Here is a 23,361-nt window from a genome sequence, read left to right as displayed (position 1 = left end):
ATTTGCATCCAAATGTCTTCTTGCCATCTGGTAGTGTCATTACACTCAAACTTTTTTCTTTTCAAGAGCTTTCATCTTCTCAAGTGCAACTTCCCTCTACTTTGGACTTTCTATAGAAACCTGTACATTTTTTGGAATTTCAACAATAGACAATTTTGAGGTGAAAGCAGGAAGAGATGAAGACAAATTTGAATATGATATAAAATTGGACATGGGGTGTTTAGTGCAAGATCTAACAGGTTTTCTAATGGCAACATGATCATATGTATAAGGATACAAAGTATGACTCTCAGAAACAGAGATAGACTTACCTTTCCTTTTCTTAGGAGGTTAATCATTTCTTAATTAAGATTTCTAACAATGTTGAGATATGAACTCATCCCTTTCTTTGTTGTGTTTTTTCACAAAAACTTCCCTTTCCAAGCCATGTTTCCTAATTCAAATCTATTTTCTTGAAGTGACTCATTATTCTGTTGCATTTCAATTAGATCGTCACTATCACCATCTTCAGGATTCTCATTGTTTTCTATATTATTATCTCATTGTAGCATTTCAATTGAGACTGTTTGTGCTGATATTCCTTTATTTGTTAAGTATGTGAATGAAACGTGGCTGATACCTTATAAAGAAAGGCTTGTTGCTGCTTGGACTAACAGAGTCACTCATGTAGAGAACACAACAACAAACAAGTACAAGGAACATGACAATTTTATGTTATTACATTACTAATCATAATTTAACATTTATGTCAATTTATGGTTTTTAGGAAGAAGTCTGCTCATTGGAGACAAAAAATTATGTTGCCTACAAGTTGGAGAGATTTATGCCGAAGTTGGGATGTTGTGAATATCATGTTGAAGTTGCATCTAGGTTCAATCAGAGTGTCGTTTCAAAAAAATTTTGCCGACATTGAGCATCGTTATAACGCTCTATTCTATGCCAATTTGCACGGTTTTGTTCAAGACAGTGTATACTGCTCATTGGGAGAATGATGAGGGCTCACAGGAGAGTCAGACTACGAAGAGATCATGCACAAAACCAACTGCAAGTCAACCATCAAGTATGCTGATTGGTAGCTAATTGTCCACCAAATCTTCAAGACATGTTTACTTATCACAGTTTCCTGATTTCTTACATCCATACATTGATGATATTATTGATCTTGGTGATTATGGAAATTGTAGTTTCTGTGTTATTACACCTTTACTTGGATGGGGTGAAGAGTCATGGCCTTTGATACGGACGTAGTTAGATACTCAAGTTCATCAACACTCATTTGTTTTCCAAGTTGTTTTATGACACGGTTTCTACTATAAGGAATGTGTTACGAGTAGACTATTTGGGTGTGCAGGGTATCGATAAATGGATGACGATTCCTTATATGGGTTACCATATTGCTTCTAGATACAGTGTTGTATTTATCTCCATTTCCAAAAGACTTAACATCACATTTTTTTCATCTTGCCTTAGCTCCGCCTATGTATACGAGCAACATAAAATCATTGATGTTGGTTTTATCAACAATAATCATTGGGTTCAAGTAAAGTTGAAACTTGATTGCTCATTGCCTCCCGTCACTGGCCGTTTGAGACAAAATTATACTGAAGATGCAAAAGCATAGGAATCAACATATGCAGGTCGCTTTAGGCATTGGGAATCATCCTAATTTGTTTTGTATCCTTATATGTAGCACAATTTTTGTATGTATATATTTTATCGAGTATTTTTTTATCAATTCAGTTATTCGAGAAAAAGTAATAGCAAAAGTGGATTTTGGCAATCTCATGCTATACCGGAAATTCCATATTTCTGGAATTGTTTTGGTAAATTTGGTAAATTTCCGGTAAGATGGTTCTTCTAGTAAAAAATTTCAAATTTCCAGTACCGTAAATTTCAAATTTCTAGTACCGTAAATTTCAAATTTCCAATACTATCACATCTGTTACAGTAAAAACTATAAATTTTTTGTAAATTTCCGGTAATAGACAATATTTTTTAGAAAATCCATATTTACATGAGGGTATAATTGTGAAATCACTATTAATGGAGGGTGTCAGGTACAACTTGGAGACGACAAGTTAAATCCTCTTACTAACTAATGTTGTTGTTACTAATATTTTGCAAAGTCGTGGTGAAAATGTTGAATTAAGAGAAAGTGAAACTTCAAACAATTCAACTTTGGTTAATTATGAACGTGTTTCATCTGGGCAAAGTTTGATGATTATAGTTAATTATGATAATATTGGTAATGGTGATTTCAGTGGAGCTTGGAAGTTTAAAGTCACTGGCATATCTATTTTATGACTTTTTTTTATGTAGTAGCCAATATAGAAAGAATTCGTACTTACGTCATTACAATAGGGAATCAAAATTCCGGTTTTGCCAAAAACATGAGAATTGTTCCCAGGCAATGGCAGAGTGAAATATCGTGCTCAAAATAACAGCCAGGTCAAAAAAGGTTTCATCATAGTGGATTGGCATTAATCAAGTTTCAAAGACATATACATGGGAGCAAAAAAGCCAAGAAAGATGTTAAATACACTCTAATGTAACGCCAAAGTACTAAACATTAAAACATCTACAGTAAGCTGCCTAGAAATACTTTACAATGAGAACATAGTATGTATATAAGAAACAAACCAATGTTCAGCCTTCGGTTGTGACATCCATCTTCCGAGTCTGCGAATGAAACATTTCAACTATATCGGCAGCTGTGCTACATTCTTCTGGATTTCTGTCTGACACGCTGCAAATAAATCTTGGAAATCTGATTGAGATGCCTCGAGATGGATGAACTAAGCCAATAGCAGCATGATGAACTGGGGATACTGTGAAGTCTGCACCTCTTATTTCCCAAACAAGCTGCGGACAAAACCACATGTCTGGTGTCTCTCCTGTTTGATAATATGGTGGCTTTTTTGACAAGACTTTGTCCCCAGAAAAGATTTCTTTCATCTGCATCACAATATGAATCATGCCAATGATGATAAAAGAATGTTGCCACCAAGTCAAAAGTTTCAAAAAGAGAAGTTATAGCAAGCACTTTGTGCATCTTCAGTTAACTAGCATTTATGCAGTGTCTTGAAAACTCTAGTTAAAAACTGATGATGAGGGGTCAATTTAGTCTTGTGCAATTACAACAGTAACAGGATATAACTCATGATAACAGTAAAAACTAGCTTCACACTAAAGTCCTCCTTTGGCTCTGCTCTCACTTCCTCATCCCTGGCTTCATTTTTCTTTCTTCTACCTAAGCCCAAGTTCATGCCAAATGCGGCTAGTGGGCTGAAGCAAATGCATAGTAAACACTAAACAGTAAATGACTTTCACAGGTCAAATTTTGTTTCATAATAAGTTAGTTCTAAGAAGATTTCTACAAACTTTCACTTACTACAGACCGCAAAAATATTCTCTACAGATGATTACAAACTAATTTCAAAAACACAATTTCCTCAAAGAAGTCCCAAAGAGAGCGACCAGGGGGTATCCAAAATATGTGATTTTCTGCAATTTAATTTTGAATATATTCTAATTATGTAACAACATAGGTTGTTTCCTCTGCCATGAAAAATTGCTCTGGTCTTTACCTCGAGTTCTACTTTAGGGAATATTAATGACTACTAGCTTGTAAAAGTCTACACAAGCAAAAGTAACATTGATATTTGATATGGCATATCGACGACTTTAAGTAACGTGAAAGGACCTTCAAATAAAGAATTATGATAATATCCTTCAACTTTCTAGATGAAAATATGTCTAGTGTACTTTAGGGTTAGCTGGCAGCGTCTTCTGCACAGATACATAATTAGCACGCCCAAAGTATTTTAAAGCATATGTCAAAACTACTTGTACCTCTATGTAAAAAGAGTCTGAGAACCCAGACATCACTCGGCATACACTTTGATACTCCTCAGTTTCAGGATTGAAACATGCCATGAGAAATGGACTATACCTGCAAAGTAAAATATTCAGACCAACTACAGTGCAGCAATTCACTCACTTATAAAAAAGGATTATCATAAACAAAGGGGAAAAGGGTATATAATTCCATCAAGCTCCTGCCATGGCAGGATCTAAGGAAGGGTCAGAGGTATTGCACATCCATTCTTGACATCTCTTATCATACATTTTGGAAGAGATTGATTCCAGAACTGGAACCCGTGACCTCTAGTTAGAAGTAACAGCATCAAGCTCCCTCACTTAAAACAAAATATCATAAAGCCACTGAGAAATGCTGTCTTTTTTCTGCCGCTTCCTTTTCCATTGGATGTATGTTAACGAAGTTCTTAAATATTACATGCAGTTCTAACGTTGTTTATCCAATGAAATTGTGAATGGAGTTGTGAAAAGGAGATGCTCACCATGAAATACAGTTTAACCTAAACTAATTAACTTGGAATTTCTTATCCAGAGTCCAGACTCTTCTTTTTTATGATTTAATATCTAACACATATTCTTTCTTGGGTCATCTCGTGTTTGGTCAGGCCCAGAACTAAATACAATCACCAATTTTACTGATTGGAAGTAACTTATGTTATTCATAAAGTTGTTCCGATTATATTTCTTTCCTTTACCAGTTGTGCCTTTAAATGCCACAGAGCTTCTCAACATGCAAAACCATTCTTGGGTCTCCAGCTAACAGTCTAAGCATTTAGAGAGCTGCTTATTGATAGAACTAATGTAGTAATGTGAGAGAAAATGCTTTAAATTTTAGGCCAGTTTCTTTGCAGTGTCTTAAAGATTTCAAAAGACAAAAGAATGATAAACTACCATCCAGCTTTCCTTCCATTTCCATGCCAAGCACCAATTGGTACTAAATCAAGAGTATCATTTAATCCTTCTACATAATCTCGCTTGACCTATAAAATGAAGCCATGGGATATTAGACAGGTGCAATACCTCTATCTCTGTGTGTATCTTGTATAAAGCAACAAAAGTCCTGTAAGACAAATAATAACCTTTAACCATTTGTCAGATCGCTTCGATGGAGAATACCCAGCATCAATATCCAATGTTTTCACCATAATTCCTTCACATGAAGAGCGGAGTGCATCTTCAAGGAAAGCATTTATTCTAGTTAATGTGGCTTCACATGTTAAGCAAGCATCATCTGCTTCGATCTAAAATTGAAGTGTTCATTTATACATTAGCACATTAAATGAGTTTCACTCAAGAAAAAAAATAATAATAATAATAATAAATTGAAACACCTACAGTTGTTTCTTTTGCATATTCAAAATACCCAGGTCGTTCATCATAGAACAAATCCTTCAGATCTGATAATTTTGAAGAGATGAAAAAGCATTATTGGAAGTAAAATTATAAGCTATCGTAAGTTATTGTCTTGCCTGAAAATGCAGAAAATTCATAATATAAATGACCAGATATGCATACACTTTCGTCTTCGGCGGAGTGGAAAACCCAGTAACCTGCAAACAGTGCTTCAATGGATCAGCACAGACTGTATTTGAAACGCAATATCCACTGCTTGACACGAATAGTCGTAGTGTCTTAAATATTATAAAAAAATAAACACTGCCTAAACACATCTACTTTCCTTTAACTTGAGATCCACGTCTTAATTATTATTGATTAACTGCAACACTAATTAATAAGTATAGAAAATGCCACATTATTGCCCTATCTGTTTTTCTAGATCTAAACACAAGATAACATTAATTACACCATCTTGCATTCTATCAATCAATACACCAAAAATATGATAGACTAAAGGCTTATTAAGTACTGTCAATCGTGGATAGCGGATTGTTAAAAATCTGCTGCACAATAGGGCTATATGCCTCTATAGCTGCTTATTAACAATATATTGTACCAAATGGCATATCGCAGAACACTAGTTGTTTGTCTAATTTTGCTGCGCTATGGCGGTATAGGGTCGTCATTTAACAACACTGGTTTAGCATATACTATTTTTCTAATACTGATTCACTATATTACACTGCCTTATACAGTCCAGTGAACCAAAATGGCCAATGCAACAAAAGTCACTTGTAAATGGTCCATCAAAATTTCTAACAAGTTTGCAAATAATTCTCATAAAATTGGGTAAAAGAAAATTTTAAGATAATTACTGTTCTCCATTTGCAAACATGATATCGAAGACAAAGACGCAAATGCCCACCTGTAAAAACAATATATTAGAAAGAAATCCTGAGAATTCAACTAAAAAGAGTCAAAGAAGAGAAGTACAAAAAAGTGTTAGAAATCTCCCTAGAACAGCAGCAAAGGCTCAACACTTCTATTAAATGTAGGAGAAAATGATATGGCGTGATGCTTATAAACTAAGATACCACAATGGAAGTTTCAATTGTTGTTCATGAAATGAACACTTAAACAGAAAATGGACAATATCCAAGATGTTTGTGATGAAACCAAATTTGGCTAGTAGAATTCTTGTGGCACGTGATTCCCACTCGTTGGCACATGAAGCAGAAAAGCAACAATTGGTAAATGCGTGCTGTGCCTTACCAGAATGATCTTATATTCTTATGAGAGTTTTAGGAGTACAAAATAATAATGATATTCCATTAAATATTTAAATATTTATCAATCCTACTACTAAATTAAAAGAGTTTTAGTAGGAGTACACAATAACAAATGATACTTCACCATCCTAAAGGTGGTTTATCCATTTCATAAATATGTTTAACTAGTTGTCTAGTTTTATTCTCCAAGTTGCCTCAAAATCACTGTCCATTATTGTACTTTTAATGTATCAATATTTCCTAGAACTTAGCTTAGGGACTCAGTATTTCAAATTCCACTTTTTGAATAAAAAGACGACAGTTTAGGAGGATTTGTCACCCTTCTTTCTCTATGCAATTATTTTCCTTTCTTAATAAATTTATTCTTTTTTCTACAAAAAGATAAATCTTACCGCCAACATTACCAAGAAACATTTGATAGAAAACAAAAAACTCAGTGGATGATATCCTTGCCAAGCCTTTGTCTCATCCATGTTTCAATTCAATCAGAGACAAACTCGGTGTATTGACTACTTCTAAACCACCCTGACTTTGAATAGAGAATGGTAAGAGTTACTCATCATGCACACGGTTAAATACTGGGTATCATAAGTATGCAAGTTCTAGGGCACTCGAGAAAACATCAAACTTAGCTATTGACTGTTAGTGGTAATTATGTTAAAGACCTAGTTAGATCTGAAATAACTAACAATATTCAGAACATAATTCGAAATAAATCCACAGATTCAGATTTTCTTTCCACAATTCTCTCTAGTCTCTATCATGGAATTCTTTTAAGCATGAATGCTTCTTTGTCTCTTTTGTGCATGCAAGTTACTGACCTTTATGCTCTCTTTAGTAACTAAAGTATCTTTGCCTCCTCTCTCGCGTGAAGATAGCTCCTGGAAAGACATAATTCTATATCCATTTTTTCTATCAATACCAACAACCTGAAAGGAACATAAACCAAAAAATTAGGAGGGAATTACAGAAGATAATTAACCAAGAAAAATAAAAGTTATTATATGGAAGAAAACAGTTATGTACACCTCTGCATCGATTATGAAAGTTGATGCAACTGGCTTGCAAGATTCCCTTATCGTGTCAATCAGATCAGGGAATCTTGAAGTTGATTCATCTCCATTTCTTGAAAAAACATGAATTGATCCATCGACTAATCTGTGAATTTGAGCTCGCTGACCATCATACCTGGAATTATACTTATCTCAGTTTAGCAAGTCATATGAAAAAGAGGTATGATTCGTCCCTTAGCAACAGAGAGGCAAGTAATGCCGGAGGATATCAATATATTTAATAAAATCACTAAATTTAAAAGTATTGCCGCTAGAGGGGACATATCAAGTGAAAATGATTTTTTATATGAGAATGAAAAGAATAAATGTGAGCCATTATATTAAATTGGATGGCTAAGATTAAAACATTTTTTGAGTGAATCTTGTGCCATACATGTGGAGTTTGATAGCAATAATTAAAATAGAAGTTCTTCAAATCATGCAAATTCAAAATTCAACATCAACGGCACATGATTCACTTAAAAAAAGGTGTTGATCTTAGCCATCCAAGTTAATCTAATGGTTCCTATTTATTCTTTTTATTCTCATATAAAAAAAAAAAGTCATTCTCACATGATATGTCCCCTGCCAAAAGAATAAGCAAGATCAGAAATTTTAAGTTTTCTCACTAGTACTTAGGAGTTCCAAGAGTTTATACTTGTTACACAGAAAACTTAAATTACAAATGTTACAGTTTAATTTTTTGCATTTCTTACCACTTCATTTTTGTAAAACAGTGGAGGTAGTATATGTACAACAAGCGTTGCCATTTTTTTGGACTGTATCATCAAATGTGCAAAATTGGGCTTATGAAATGTCAGAAAATAAATGTATATGTTGATTTAAATATAACTAAATGTAATAGTGTATTATTATTATTATTATTATTATTATTATTATTATTTTTTATTTTTTTTTTTTATTTTTGTTTTTATTTTTTTATTATTATTATATCCAAACATGATTTTAGATGACTACTTGCTACATTGTGTCCATGGTTATGTGCAATGAGATGTCAAGGGAAACATGAAGAGAATAAAGATAAATGGAATGTAACATATTCAATAATAAAGACATACTTATATTCACATGTAAAGGCTTTATTTTGAAATAGCTTCAGTGCTTGGGGAATGCCATTGGTGATCCTACAAAGAAAAATACAAAGTAAAAAAACCAGAGGTTGTTATCAAAGTGAGTACTCTTGTGTTAAGAGAAGAAGATTTTAGAAACTTTGAAATTAATCATAAAGCACTCAAAAAAGGGCCAAAATATGGAATGGTATATACTTTGCAAGCATAGGCTTAATTGGGATTCCTGGAACCATTGATAAACTTGAAACTGAAAACTCAATGCCTTTGTTCATGAGAGATGGGACTATGATATCCTGCATAAAAAGACAACGAAAATGTGAAACATCACAAGAATACTGCATTCTTGGTCATATAAGGCCAAAACTATTTACACAAACAAATAAGGCTTGTTAAGAGTCTCACATTGAATGATATATGGCTAGAAAATATGTTTACAAGTGGTGGACAATCCTGCCTTAGAAGCAGATTTTGTATTAATTGGGTTAGGCCCAACATAAATTCTAAGAAGACCATCAAGAGTAATTAAGAATGTTTTAACATGAACGAAGTTATAGGATATTCACATTGCTAAGAGTCTCCCATTAGATGTGATATAGCCTGAAAAATTTTATAAGTGAAACCCAAATTCTTAGTTAGAATTCCAATCCAAAATCTGTTGGACCACCCGCTAACAAATTGTTCGGATCAAGCTCCAAATGTTCAATCCTGGACATGAAGACTATGTGTTGAGAGTCTCACATTGAATGTGATATGACTAGAAAATTTGTTTATAGGTGAGAGTCATCTCTCACCTTATGAGTCACTTTTGTAGGGTTGAGTTGGAACAAACACATTCTAAGATGCATAATAAGCAAATCAGCAATTACTAGTAAAAGTTATATTCAACATAAATAACTATTTGGTCACATTTAATATTGGTGACGTAAACCTATAATGTTCATGTATTCCGACCTTTAACAAAGCTATTTAGAAACACAAATACATGCACACAAACATTTAGCACCAAACTATATATCTTTTAATATGAGAGTAAGAAAAGTGAGAGCAACACTCTCTAATACTCTTTTCAACACTTCCTCCTGGGTGGGTGAAATTCATGTGATCCGTCTCACCACTTTTGGGAGTCATTTTCAATATAATGGGATCTAAATAAATTGTATCCAATAAGTGAGGGAGTGTTCAAAATATAGTTACTATGACTCCTCATAAGAGTAACGTACAATGGCTTGATGAGCGCAAAATACAACAGTTGCTAGCAATACATTCTTTCAACACCTTTTTATTATTGACTGGTATTCATGTGGCTCTCACCGATTAAGGAGTGAACTCTACTAAAAAGAGAGTGGAATCCACATAAATTCCATCCACTAATTAAGAGTGTGTCACTAACATTCCTCTTAGTTTAGTTATACAATCTATATGTAGGTAAGACTAATTATTCAAAATTTCAAATATATTAAATACTTACCAAATTTGGCAGTATGTTATATGCTTCAACAACTGCCACAGAAAGGACCTGGAGAGATGGGAAAATTCATTATTAAAGATATAGATCGATTTCAATTGGAGTGTTTTTGGGACACAAAACAAGCCCCGCGAACCTTGTGAACATGTAACAAACTATTACCGTCAATCCTAATAAGCACTGCATCCCAAATAAAAGTGACAACTTTGCACGAGGATTCATCTTTCCACAGTTTTTAAAGCTTATTTTGGAGAATGGTTACAAGTCATAATATATTCATATAAAAATTGACAATGCAAAACAAGAATGGTAAGCCTTCAAAGTTTGGACCAACAGGAATGTTAGATAAATGAAAAGGAACCCAGAAACCTAATAATTAAACATAATCAATAGATTGCCAAATCATTGAAGATACACAGAAAGTTGGAAGCTGACATACAATTGTTTTTCCAATACCTTGGAAGTAAATGCAAAAAGAATAACTTTTTGGATCTCACAAATCTAGGCTTACCTTCTGGGTTTGATAAGATGATTTGTTTGTCGTAGAGGTTTTAGCAGGAATGTAGAAGATAAATATCTCATGAATGTGAAATATTTTTGCTGCTACTTGGTGAGAGCATGGCGAATGAATAATTAAGAAGTTCCTTTCATCGGTTTCCCCTTTGGACTGAATTATTTATTTATTTGGAGGGGGTTCAGAAAAATTTAGGGCCTAGGGCATCTACCCGTGGAATCACATTTTCATCGGAATTACATAATAATTCAGATCAAGTACATGATTATACAGTATAGATAGGATTGGCAAACTTTGCATAACTGATGTGCTTTCTTTTTTATCATCGTGTATTACATTTTTCTTTCTCTAACTACAATGTACAATCATCTGTTCCTGAACCTCTTTTTTGTAGTATATTTCATCATGCTTCTACTTTTGTCAAGTATCACTTTCCTAGGTATACAAATGGATGGAATTTTTATTTAATTGATGTCAGCGTGTGTTATTCATGTATATCTTTCATCATAGATTCTCCAATGAGGTAATCCTGTTTCCTAATGTCCCACTAAATGAAAGCTCTTCTAGACCTCTACAGAAAATGGCCAATGAAAAGTAACCATTATGACAAAAAATAATATCAACCATTGCAAAATAGGCAGAATAGTAAAATAGCATATTAATATGTAAGCTTGGTCATAGTAAAAAAAGAAAATGATTCCATAATGAACCTGAAGCGCCGCTTTCAAATTTTCTGCCGTTCCTTCTTGGCACACAGTATGGCGAGAATTCAAAACAACAGCATGAGCCAATGCAGGCAAAACAGTTCTAAGCATTGCTCCAATCCTCAAGTTCCTGACCTACACAAAAAGAAAATTTGAGAAGCAAAGACACTTGCATACAGATAGAATCTAGAAAAAAAAAAGGATATTTGATAAATATAATCAGCCACCACCATATTTGTTTACTCAGAATAGTAAATCTTGAAATATGATGTGTTGAGAGAGGAGACCATCAATCTAGCCAGGTACAGTAATTTATGAAATAACTTTACATAGTTCCAGGATTTGAGATAAAACAGAGAATGGGAAGTGATATAATATAACTTCACATAGTTCCAGGATATGATATAACTTCACATAGTAATTTATAACTCTGGTGACAACGTAAGGTATAACAAGCATTTTTAAGCATCAACGATTGCAGCTCTCAGATCTCCAACTTGAAGGTGGACAAAAGATAGATATGGGATGCAAGGGCACTGTCTAGTTCTCAACTTGATTATAGCAAAATATAATTTATTTATCGTTCCTTGGTAGACTTACTAGAGACGGAAGTTGTTCACATCACCATATTAAAACAGAAAAGTATTCAATTTCAAAGAAAGCAGAGTCAAATACTTTTGCCTTTTCACGTGAAGGACCCCACCAATATGAAATGGTTAACTTAAGAAAATAGGATTCCCTCGGTGCCATTTTTCCCTCTTAGGTAGGGTAATCTTTAAACAAAAACATAAACATATTTTCCAAGCTTCTTCAATAAAAATATCTGGGATTAATTATACACAAACGATATACATTATACAATGGAGAAAAACAAAGAGGAGTAATAAAAAAAAATGAAGAAGCTGAATAAGACCATAACAAGAGAAACCCAATGTTAAAATAAAGGCAAATGCTATTGAATGCCCTAAGGGCATTGTTTTATAAGTCTAAAAAAGTATACTTCTATGGGAAGTTGTGTTTTTATTACTGAGAGAGAGATGTCTAACTTTTCAAGGAATAATTACCTTGTTTAGAAACCTTAAACAAAGCCCTTAGGAAACTAGTTAACAGAACCAAAGTACAAAGTCGTGTAAATCAAGTTAGTATTGACCCTAGAATCAAGAGTGATAAATTGGTGAAAAACCCTAGGTGATTGATTGTGGAGCGATGGTTTGAAGATTAAACTAGCACATAGGATGGATTCATAAGCGGATAGGCATAAACTGTGGGGCGCTTCATTCTTGGACTATCTCTCTTTCTGTACTAATCAGAAAAGTTGCATAAAACATGACATTCTCATTTTCTCCAATATCAGATAGACCTAAATCCAAAATACTTAGACTCAACAATATCTCTTCTTTTCCACAAACAATTAGTTTACACATATCTACAAATTTGACTAAAATACAAACCAAATACCGAACAATATTAAATTCTAAGCCCTTAATGAGACTTGTGGCTCGCTATAACCTGGAAATGGAATAACCTTCCCTCCCTCTAAACTCCTATAAACCCAAAAAAATGGGGGACAATTACCAAGGTCCGGACAAGAAACTTCATCTCCTTTTCACGGCAGGAACGCATGAGATGAACAATGATGCCTTTCTTTCGTAATGTGCTTCCATTACCTGCTTGCACACTGATGAGCATTATATAAGAACAAGTAGAACAAAACTAAAAGATTAACCAAGTAGAAATAGAAAATAAAAGAATGAGTAGAAAAGGAAAAGCAATAAAAGCACAACAGAAATAAATGTTACAGCTAATTAGGTTTAATACATTTATGGTCCCTTTACTTCATAATTGTTTGATTTGGGAGCAAGTAGCTCACGTTCATGGTTCGCTTGCTAAAATATACTCCCTCCGTCTCACAATAGGTGTCCTCTTTGAGATTTTCACACTTTTTAAGAAAATGATTAATTATGTTGATTTCAATGATAAAATGAGTCTTATTTACTAAAATAACCTTATTAATAATAGGTAGTTGAGTACTTAAATAAATTAAAATACAATTAATAAGGGTAAGTTAGTGGAAAGAAATAATAAATATCACATTGGTATTGTAAATGGACAAATAATTTGAGACAAATAAAAATAAGAAAGAGGACACCTATTGTGAGACGGAGGGAATATATAATTTAAATAATCTAAATCAATGACATGTTACTACCACATCTAGGGTTCATACTGAACCTAAATCTGCAGTAACAATGCTCAACTAAACATCTGAGGAGCAAACCACTGAGCGGTATATTAAACTATACCCCTAGTAAGGTTACGAGTTACAATACGAAACAGAACTGTTGACACCTTATCTTTCGTAGAGCAGAGTAAATATCTTTAATCAGAAGTGGTGTAGGTGGTGCGAGCAATCTCTGTGTTTGACGACACTCTTGAGCAACATCACCTTTAAAAACCAGATTATTTCAATTATTCAGAATCCTCAAGAGCTAAATAGGTTTAGTTAAAAAAATCAAAACACCAACAATATCCAACCCAGGTCGCCAAGTTTGTTATACATCTCCCTAATTTTCAATCGATTTGTCCCGCACGCCTCTTCGAGTGCTGTAGTGACTAAACTTCCACCAATATTTAGTTCCTGCATTAAATGCATGCCGCGCAGAACTTCATTAGTGCATAATAACCCTCATTGCCACATAGTAAACTCCTATATTTAGTGTCAAACATGACGTTTGTCATCTTGAAGAAGCTAAAGAAACATAAATAATTAACAATCAGAAATAGTGATGTACTTTTCCATAAGAAACCTCAATAAATTGACCATTAAATTGGCTTCTGGATTACAGAGACAACTTTTTTAATTAGTACTATGAATCCCTGCTCCGTACATGCCCATGTGTTATTTACCATCAAATTATTAATAAGTAACTGTTGTCTTGAAACCAAGGTTACACTCCTTGCGCTCATGACTCAGAGAAAATGAGGATCAAAACAAGAAGGGAATAAAAACTCAAAAGCTAAGAGATGAAAAAGGGTGGGTTTTGATCCAAAGAGGCAATAAAAATGAAGGGCTAAAATGCAATAAATTAATGTGTTCTTTAGGAACTCCGGTTTGGCACTTTCAAGTGAAGAGAGCTTTTAAGTCTTGACACCACACATAAAAAAGCACAAGAACAGTATAAACGTTCGGAACTTTCAAGTGAAGTTTCAATCATCAAGGCTAAATACGGTGATAGTAAAAACTTCCAAAATATCAAGACTGAAAATAAACCTACCACGTTTTCATGGTCTGCAGCAATTTTGTTTGTACATAGATACACAGCAGGAAGCACATCTTCTGGAGACAAGGCCAACAAACTATAGAAACATTGTATGTACATTATGTTTCTAAATCAGCCAAATGCTGGTAAAACTATTTCATTATTCCAAAAAAAAAAATGGAGGGGAGATGGATAATACAGAGAGTATGATCGGTATGAAAGGACCTTCTGAACATGTTGCATAGCATTGAAGTAGCTTTTATCTTTCCTTTTTCATCCTCAAGCAAGCTGAAGGTTCGTGCAAGATGTAAATATGGTGCAGGCTGTCCATCACTCCAACACGCTGCTCATTTATGCCAGTTGTAAACATATTTTACAAAACAGATCTTGACTAAAAAGTGCAAATATATAGTTGAATAATTACTTCTAATTTATAAAGGGAGTAAATTTAGTGGTCATGAGGAGGAATAAAATAAAATAAAATCAACACAAACCATGTTCTTTGGGGTTGTATTTATCAGATGGTAAAGATACATGAGTTGCATCTACATTATCTTTTAACACTCTATGCATAGAAATATCAGATATAACTCTCAATTCTTGCGACACATTCTTCTTCTCTAAAGGTCTGTTGATATTGCACTCTCCTTGAACTGATATTTCACTTGCACCAAGATTGCCAGAACTACAATAATATATATCCAATGCTTTATTGATATCTCCTTTTGCCTTTTCAATTATAGTAGCTGCTTGCTTTTTTAATGACTCGTCCCCGTTCATTATTTGTATAAACTGATCAATCTCATGCTTATACAAGTTTCCATCAGCAGTCGGTAACAATTCTTCAACTTCGGGGCTTTCCCCCAGATTCGTTCCGCATTGATCAGATTGGGTATCACCAGGAATCTCAGGCATTGCTTTGCTGAAGAATTTTGTTATCGTTGCCTGCTTTGAACCACTTGATTCTGATTTTGCTTTGACTTTGACTTTCTTGTTTGGCTTACTTTCACTACTCCTCTTTCTTTTGGAAGGGGAAATCTGACTTGGTAGTGTGTGCCTTAGTTTAGTCAATTTGGAGTTGGTCAATTTAGAGTCTTGACTTGGAAAAATGTCCAAATTTTTTAAAGGGCTGTTTGTATTGTTGAGGTTTGATTTTGAAATAGGACTGGAGTCATTCGATGGGCAACACCTGGGTGTTGAAACTGAAGTTTGACCAGAATTTACTTGCTCATGAAATTCAGTTTCACGTTCAAAGAAATTAGAAACTGCTTCAACGACATTGCTCCCAAAGATGCTGATCAAATCTAACACCTGGCTTCTGGTGACCCACGTGGGCAAACAACTACTCAGTTCTTGAATGACCTTCTCTTTTTCTTCTTCATTTAGCAATGTAGGATCTTCTATGCAAGTTTCTCCCATACAAGATGGCAGACTCACAATAACATTTGGATTACTACTATCCTCTCCCACATCAGATGGCTTGACCTCTTTCTCGATGCTCGACCCTGGTTCCAAATCACCAGTTACATCCTTCCCAGTCTCAAAACCCACTACACCAGAATCACACCGCTTAAACCCCTTTAAAAACTCTTGCTTATTGGCCGTCTCATCAACCAAACCAGCAAAATACTTCCTCATTTTGTCAACATGTTTACTATCACTCTTCTCAACATCTAAACCCACAGTCGGAACAACCCTCTTTGGTTTCAAAAACCTCACATATTCCCTGAGCTCATCATAGTTCGAATGCTCACTATACGGCACAAGATGAATCTGACAAGAATCCTTGGACCTAACCGCAAACTTATCGCGCTTCACTTCATAAGTCCATCCAGTAGTGTTTGAGTTAGAAAAATGCTTTGCATTCATTTCAAAATACACTTTGTGTATATTCTCCTTATTCTGTTACAAAGACCTATAGCTACCTTTATATAGTACACTTTGTAAACTGGAAGTATAACTAACTACCTATTGTACTATACTAATCACTTATTGTACAATACAGTAGAGAATACATATAAAAAGGAATGTGAGATAAAAACCAATGTAAGGTTTTATCTCCTAATACTCCCCCACAAGATCAGTGTGGTGGCAGTGGAACCACTTTGAGCTTGTTCCTTAGTTCATGAAATGTTGCTGTTGAGAGTGGTTTAGTCATGATGTCAGCTAGCTGAGCTGAGGCAGGTACATGTTGTATCTTCAATTTGTTTGCCATGACTCTTTCTCTCACAAAGTGAATGTCCAGCTCTATGTGTTTAGTTCTTGCATGGAGGATTGGATTGTGTGAGAGTAGCACAGCACTGAGGTTATCACACAGAAGTATAGGAGAGAAAAACTTCACTTTTAGTTCAGCTAACAGTGATTCTAACCAAAGAACCTCTGAAGTAGTGTGAGCCAAGGCTCTATATTCAGCTTCTGCACTAGACCTTGCTACTAGGGTCTGTTTCTTAGAACTCCATGAAATCAGATTAGGACCAATAAAGATGCAGGTACCAGAGGTGGATCTTCTGTCATCTGGGTCATTAGCCCAGTCAGAGTCACTGTATGCCCTTAAAGAGAGAGATTGGTTAGCAATAGCAGGAGACAGTAGTAAGCCAAGGGAAGATGTACCACTTAAGTATCTCAGAATGCGTTTTACCATACTCCAGTGGCTGTCCAATGGATTGGCCATGTATTGGCAGGCTTTATTCACACAGTATGCTATGTCTGGCCGTGTGAGGGTGATGTATTGAAGAGCCCCCACCACAGATCTATACATAAGAGGTTCTTGCATGACATCACTTCCAAATTTGCTGGGTTTGCAGTTGCTGAGCATAGGAGAAGGAACACCATTGGCATCCTCCATGTTAACTCTGGCCAAGAGGTCCCTGATATATTTAGTTTGAGTGAGGATAAGAGAACCATTGGTTTGGTATTTGACTTCCAGGCCCAAAAAATACTCAGGTTTCCCTAGTTTCTTTAGAGCAAACTGATTATGCAGTTGATTGATCAGTTTATGAATGAGATGTGAGGAAGAACCTGTAACCAAGATATCATCTACATATACCAGGACATAAATAACTATACTTTGATGATTGTAAGTGAAGAGAGAGTGATCACACCTACTAGCTACAAACCCAAAGTGAAATAGTGTTTGATGCAGCTTCTCATACCAGGACCTTGGGGCCTGTTTTAGGCCATATAGGGCTCTATTTAGTTTGCAAACAAGACCCTTGTTATCTGCTTCAAACCCTGGTGGCTGCTGCATGTAGATTTCCTCTTGTAAGTTGCCATTGAGGAAGGCATTGTTAATGTCTACCTGTTGAATCTCCCACTTGTATGTCAAGGCTAAGGTTAGGATGACCTTGATGGTGGCAGGCTTTATAACAGGGCTGAAGGTTTCATGAAAATCAAATCCATATTGCTGATTGAAACCCTTGGCTACTAACCTGGCCTTATGTTTGTTCAGTGTACCATCTGAATTTTCCTTCAACTTGAACACCCATTTGCAGCCTATGGCTTTTCTATGGGAAGGAAGAGTAGTGAGTGTCCAAGTGTTTTTGGATACAAGAGCATCATACTCTTGTTGCATAGCTTTGAACCATTCTGGCTGAGCTAGGGCATGTTTAATGTTTGTTGGTTCACAGTGAGCAAGAAATGTTTTTGGTTTGAGGTGCCCTGTCTTTCCTCTTGTGAGCATAGAATGTGTATTAACAGGTGCAGTAGGTATGTGAAGAGAGGACTCACTGGTTTGTGGAGAGATGATGGCAACATCATGAACCTGTTGAGTGTGAGCTGAGGGACTGTGTGTGTTATTAGTAGCATTAGTTGTAGGATTTAAAGAAGCACTTTGTGCCTCTTGTGGAACAGACCTTTGTGTATTATCTGAGCTGTTCTGTACCTCCAGACTTGTAGATAGGGACTTGGTGGGTGTATGAGCTGGGGAGTTGTCAGTGAGGTTGACAGGTTCAGAATAGGGCACAGTGGACTGAGCAGTGTTGTTGTTGTTTGTCTGTGTATGGTCACCATCAAGAGGTACACTCTGCTGAGTTATGGAGAGAGGAATGGACTTGCAGGGGCCTGCTGTACCAGATGTACTTTTTACTGCAGTGGTTGGGAACATGGTTTGATAGGGAAAAGTCCTCTCATCAAAGGTCACATCCTTAGAAACATAAATTCTGCCTTCTTGACTAAGGCATTTGTATCCCTTGTGAAGGGGTGAAATTCCCAAATACACACACTGAGAGCTTCTTAGTTGTAATTTGTTTTTGTTGTATGGTCTCAAGTGAGGAAAGCTAGAACATCCAAAGGTTCTGATTGTGGAGTAGTCTGGGAGTTTCTTGAACAGGGCATGAAAAGGTGATGTGAACTGAGGTAGAGTAGGTGTTGGGAGTCTATTAAGCAAGTGAACTGCTGCAGTGAAGCTATGATCCCAATATTCCATAGGGAGATTGGCATGAGCCAAAAGAGTGAGCCCCATTTCCACTATTGTTCTATGTTTTCTCTCTACTGTGCCATTTTGGTGAGATGTGTGAGGGCAAGTGAGTCTATGTATAATACCTAGCTCATTAAGGTATTTTGAAAAGGGTCTATATTCTCCACCAAAGTCAGATTGGATGGATTTGAGTGTGGTGTCAAACTGTGTTTTCACATAGGTAAAGAACTGCTTGAATGCTCCTAGGGCCTCAGATTTGTGTTTTAGAAAGTACACCCAGGTGTACTTAGTATAAGCATCAACAAAAGCTATATAGTAAGAAAAGCCTTGACTAGATGGATTAGGGGAGGGACCCCATAAATCAGTATAAAGTAGTTCAAAAGGAGCAGAATATATAGTTGATGATAAAGGAGCATAATGTCTATGAGATTTACCTAAGCAACAAGAATTGCAAAAATCAATAGTATCTTTATTGCTTAAAGAAAGATTACACAGTTTGAGGACAGTTTTAACTGCTACAGAATTGGCATGGCCTAGCCTATTATGCCATAGAGAAAATTTATTAAAAGCAGAGTCTAAGGTATGTTGCACCTGTGTAGAATTAGACAAACTAGCAGTGTTTGCAGCAGGTTGCAGAGTTGATTCCAAAGACAAATTGGGAAAACAATAGAGGCCATTGGCATCAAGAGATCCTTCTAGGAGTACCTCCTTAGATGCCTGAGATTTGACAAAGCAACGGTTAGCATGAAATTCAAAGAAGACTCTATTATCCTTAGCAAATTTGGAAACAGATAGTAAATTGCGAGTAATGCTAGGAACATGTAACAGCTCAGATAAGGCTAACACAGGATAAGGTGCAGTGTGAGTTTTAATATTGGCTGTGCCTACAGAAGCAATGTGTAAAGATTGTCCATTCCCAACCAATACTTTATTGGAGCCAGTGTATGGTTGTATGTGCCTAGTGTGAAAATTATGAGGAGTAATGTGATGAGAGGCACCTGAGTCAGCGAACCAGGCCTGAGATTCAAGATTGTTTGGGACGGAGAGATTGTCTTGGTGAGCCAATAGAGCTGATGCGTGAGTGGAGTTTGTTGCTTTGTCTTTCTGATCCTCAGTAGAAGTGGATTGTTGATGTGTTTTGGGTGGCACAGGCTCAAAATTCTCATCATACCTGTGCCAACAATCAATCACGGAATGTCCATACTTGCCGCATAGCTGACATGTAGGACGATTGCCAGGAGTGTATGTGCCACGAGCTCTGCCACGGCCACGTCCTCTGGAATAGCTGCTTCTTCCACGCACTTGTTGAAAGCCACCTCTGGTGGTTTTGTTGCTCGAGTTTTCTTCAGTGTGAGCAATGTTTGCCGTAGCAGTAGTGATGGCAAGTTCTTGACGATATTTGTCTAACTGTGCCTCTTGAACATAAAGAAGAGCTTCGATATCATAGATGGAGGAGAGTTCACCTTTGCCATAGGTCATCATCACAAAGGGATTGTATTCTTCAGGAAGACCTTGGAGAATCGCATCAATTTGATCTCGATCTGAGATAGGATCGCCAATTGCAAGAAGCGCATCAGCAATCGCACGAATGCGTAGCACATACTCAGAGATTGATCGATTGGCTTTCTTTGTTGTCTTCAGTTCAGCCCTGAGTTGGTGAACCCTAGCTTTCATTACTGCATTGAAATGCTTGTGGATCTGGTCCCAGATTTGATACGAGTGTTTGCAAGAAAGCACTCGTGGTAACACCGATTCGGAAATTGTGGAAAGAAGCCAAGAAAAGAGAGCTTGATCTTGCACGATCCAAGTCTCATATTCGTCTGAAACTTTGTTTGCAAGACGATCTTCATCGGTTTTGTAGATCGGCGGAATCTGTGGATTTGCCACGAATTTGTGGAGTTTGTGGGAGAGGATAATACCTTCAACTTGTTGATTCCACAGCAGAAAGTTGTTTTCTTGAAGTTTGATGGATAGTTTCGGTCCAAAGACGCTATGATTGGTGGAATTGGAAAACGAGCCAAGAGCAGAGCTTGGTTCAGGTGGAGTCACCATGGATGAAAGAAGGAAGAAGATGCGAAATCAAGAGAAGGAGCTTCTCTGAAGCTCAGAGTTCAAGAAACGATGGAGATGGTGAAAACGAAGGTTAGCGGAAGAGAAAAAGATCGCAGGCGATTGATACCATGTTTGAGTTAGAAAAATGCTTTGCATTCATTTCAAAATACACTTTGTGTATATTCTCCTTATTCTGTTACAAAGACCTATAGCTACCTTTATATAGTACACTTTGTAAACTGGAAGTATAACTAACTACCTATTGTACTATACTAATCACTTATTGTACAATACAGTAGAGAATACATATAAAAAGGAATGTGAGATAAAAACCAATGTAAGGTTTTATCTCCTAATAAGTAGGCACAAAACCAACAACCTTAGAGTACCCTCTCTCATTCATAATCTCCTTCATCCTAACAAAATTAGGCCTAAAATAAGGCCAAGTCTCCCCCAACACATTCCACCCAACAACATGAATATTAGTCTCTAAAACATCCTCAGTAAACTCCCCACTCTCTCCATACCCAAGAGCCCTCAAAACCTCCATTTTCTTAGCATCCACATGCACCTTCTTCCTAAACTTCCTAGCAAGCTCAAGCAAAATCTTCTCCTTCCCAATAACATAAGTGGCAACAAGAATCAACACATCATCACCATCACACTGGTTTACAGCATCAACAACATAATTAATAGACTCGTCTTGCGAAGGGAAAACAAACTTAGGATGACAATAAGTTGTATCCAAAAACACAGCATCAGCGCCAATAAATGAACCAAGTGCAGGGTCCAATTTCATTTCAGGAGTAAACCGAAAATCGCCAGTATGAACATACCTCATGGATTGTTGTTGTTCGGACAATGGAACATGGAAGAGGAACTGGACGGCACCGGGACAGTGATTGGCGTCGATGAGGGTGATAGAAGAGCCGTCGATTAGAACAGGTTGGTGAAGGGGGAGAGGGTAGATGAAAGAGGGAGGGATGTTGAGGATGCGGATGAGGAGAGTGGCGGTGGTGGCGGAACAGAAGATGATACCGCGGGACCATGAGGAGGTGAGTCCGGTGTAGTGGTCGGAGTGGAAGTGAGAGAGGAAGTAGGAGACGGAGAAGTCGCCGGAGTGGCGGAATGCGTCGATGAGGAAGCGGGTGTTGGGAATGAGTTTGGAGTGGGGAATGGAGGAAGATGATGATGGTGATGGGAGTGGAGGGAGTGGGAGGGAGGGTTTTGGGAGATTGAGGGATTGAAGAGCGGTGGTGAATAACTGGGTGGAGTTTAAGTCTAGGGTTTGGGATTTGGAAGCCATGAAATCGATACAATGGATCGGTTTTGTGGTGATGATGTAAGGATTGGGAGTGGAAATGTAATGAAATGGGAAGTGGAAGAAGAATCAGGTTCGTGCTTCGGCCGAATGATGAGGAGAATGAGTTATGCTTCCCCTTTGAACAGGGTGGTTAACCTATGGCGCCAAAACAAACTTCTTCCTTTTGCTACCACAATTCTCCTCTTTTTTATTTTCTTCTTCTTTTTCTTAGAATTATTTTTTTGAACATGTAGGAAATTCTTTCTTGATAGCACAGACCCTTTCACAGAGCATTTAAGCTTGTGAGTTTTTTTTTTTTTCATTACTTTATCCACCCTATTGAGTGAGAGCAAGTCCACTAAAAATCTGATTTAGCTTTTTTTTTATATTTTATATTTTGGAGATGTATTTTTAGACGTATTTAGTATACACAAAAAAGTTATTGCAAGTGAGTCACACTCGATTTATACCAAAAACTAATTCGGAAATACATTTTCGAAATAAAAAAAAAATGTTGTAAGTGTCTCACTCAAAAATAAAAAAGGAATTAATCATGTAGGTCCCTGATGTATTTAGATTGCATGAGAAGGAGAGAGTCGTGAGAAGTAGAGCTGTCAAAATGGGCTAGTCTATATGGGCCGGCCCACCAGGCCCGAAAAATTATAAGGCTTAGGCCTTAAAATTAGAGTCCATATTTTTTAGGGCCTTTTTAGCCTAGCCCTAAAAATCCCGCTACCCATTAGGGCTAGCCCATATGGGCCGTGGGTAGCCCTCAAACCTGCATAATTATAAAATCAAAAAAATATATAATAATATTTATATTGTTTACTCCAAAATATCATATTGATTTTTCTCTCCTCAGTAAATTTTATCTCTATTCTATTCGATCTTTCACTTTTAAATATAATACATTAATATAATCAACATTCTTAGATTGTATTATATTAGTTTTTCCGTTATTTTAAATATTCAAGTATTATTTTATACAATTTGAACATAT

The 23,361-nt window shown here is 36.2% G+C and overlaps 1 protein-coding gene across 1 annotated transcript; it reads right to left on the bottom strand.

The window, feature by feature from the left end:
- Positions 1–2,449: 2,449 nt before the first annotated feature.
- LOC131609802 (DNA ligase 6-like) lies at positions 2,450–22,646 on the bottom strand. Its single transcript, XM_058881599.1, has 20 exons — positions 21,422–22,646; positions 15,087–16,430; positions 14,818–14,935; positions 14,608–14,689; positions 13,868–13,970; positions 13,682–13,778; positions 12,908–13,010; positions 11,339–11,467; positions 10,118–10,165; positions 8,845–8,942; positions 8,638–8,703; positions 7,535–7,694; positions 7,328–7,435; positions 6,093–6,142; positions 5,395–5,429; positions 5,215–5,276; positions 4,959–5,120; positions 4,771–4,859; positions 3,853–3,952; positions 2,450–2,955 (listed from the first exon to the last, which is right to left on the bottom strand). Exons 1-20 carry the CDS (start codon positions 22,362–22,364, stop codon positions 2,647–2,649), a joined length of 4,206 nt encoding a protein of 1,401 aa, XP_058737582.1. The 5' UTR covers positions 22,365–22,646; the 3' UTR covers positions 2,450–2,646.
- Positions 22,647–23,361: the final 715 nt, after the last annotated feature.

This window comes from Vicia villosa, linkage group LG6 (assembly GCF_029867415.1).
Source record: "Vicia villosa cultivar HV-30 ecotype Madison, WI linkage group LG6, Vvil1.0, whole genome shotgun sequence".
Taxonomy (NCBI): domain Eukaryota; kingdom Viridiplantae; phylum Streptophyta; class Magnoliopsida; order Fabales; family Fabaceae; genus Vicia; species Vicia villosa.
Note: the sequence above shows the minus strand (reverse complement) of the source record. Positions and strands in the feature narration are given on the sequence as shown.

Excerpts from the sequence above, each read along its gene's own strand:
- LOC131609802 (XM_058881599.1), bottom strand. The coding sequence starts at position 22,364 with ATGGCTTCCAAATCCCAAACCCTAGACTTAAACTCCACCCAGTTATTC. Across the intron at positions 14,690-14,817 it reads CTATGCAACATGTTCAGAAG|TTTGTTGGCCTTGTCTCCAG; the intron begins GTCCTTTCATAC and ends ATGTTTCTATAG. Across the intron at positions 7,695-8,637 it reads GCCTTTACATGTGAATATAA|GTATGATGGTCAGCGAGCTC; the intron begins GTATGTCTTTAT and ends GTATAATTCCAG.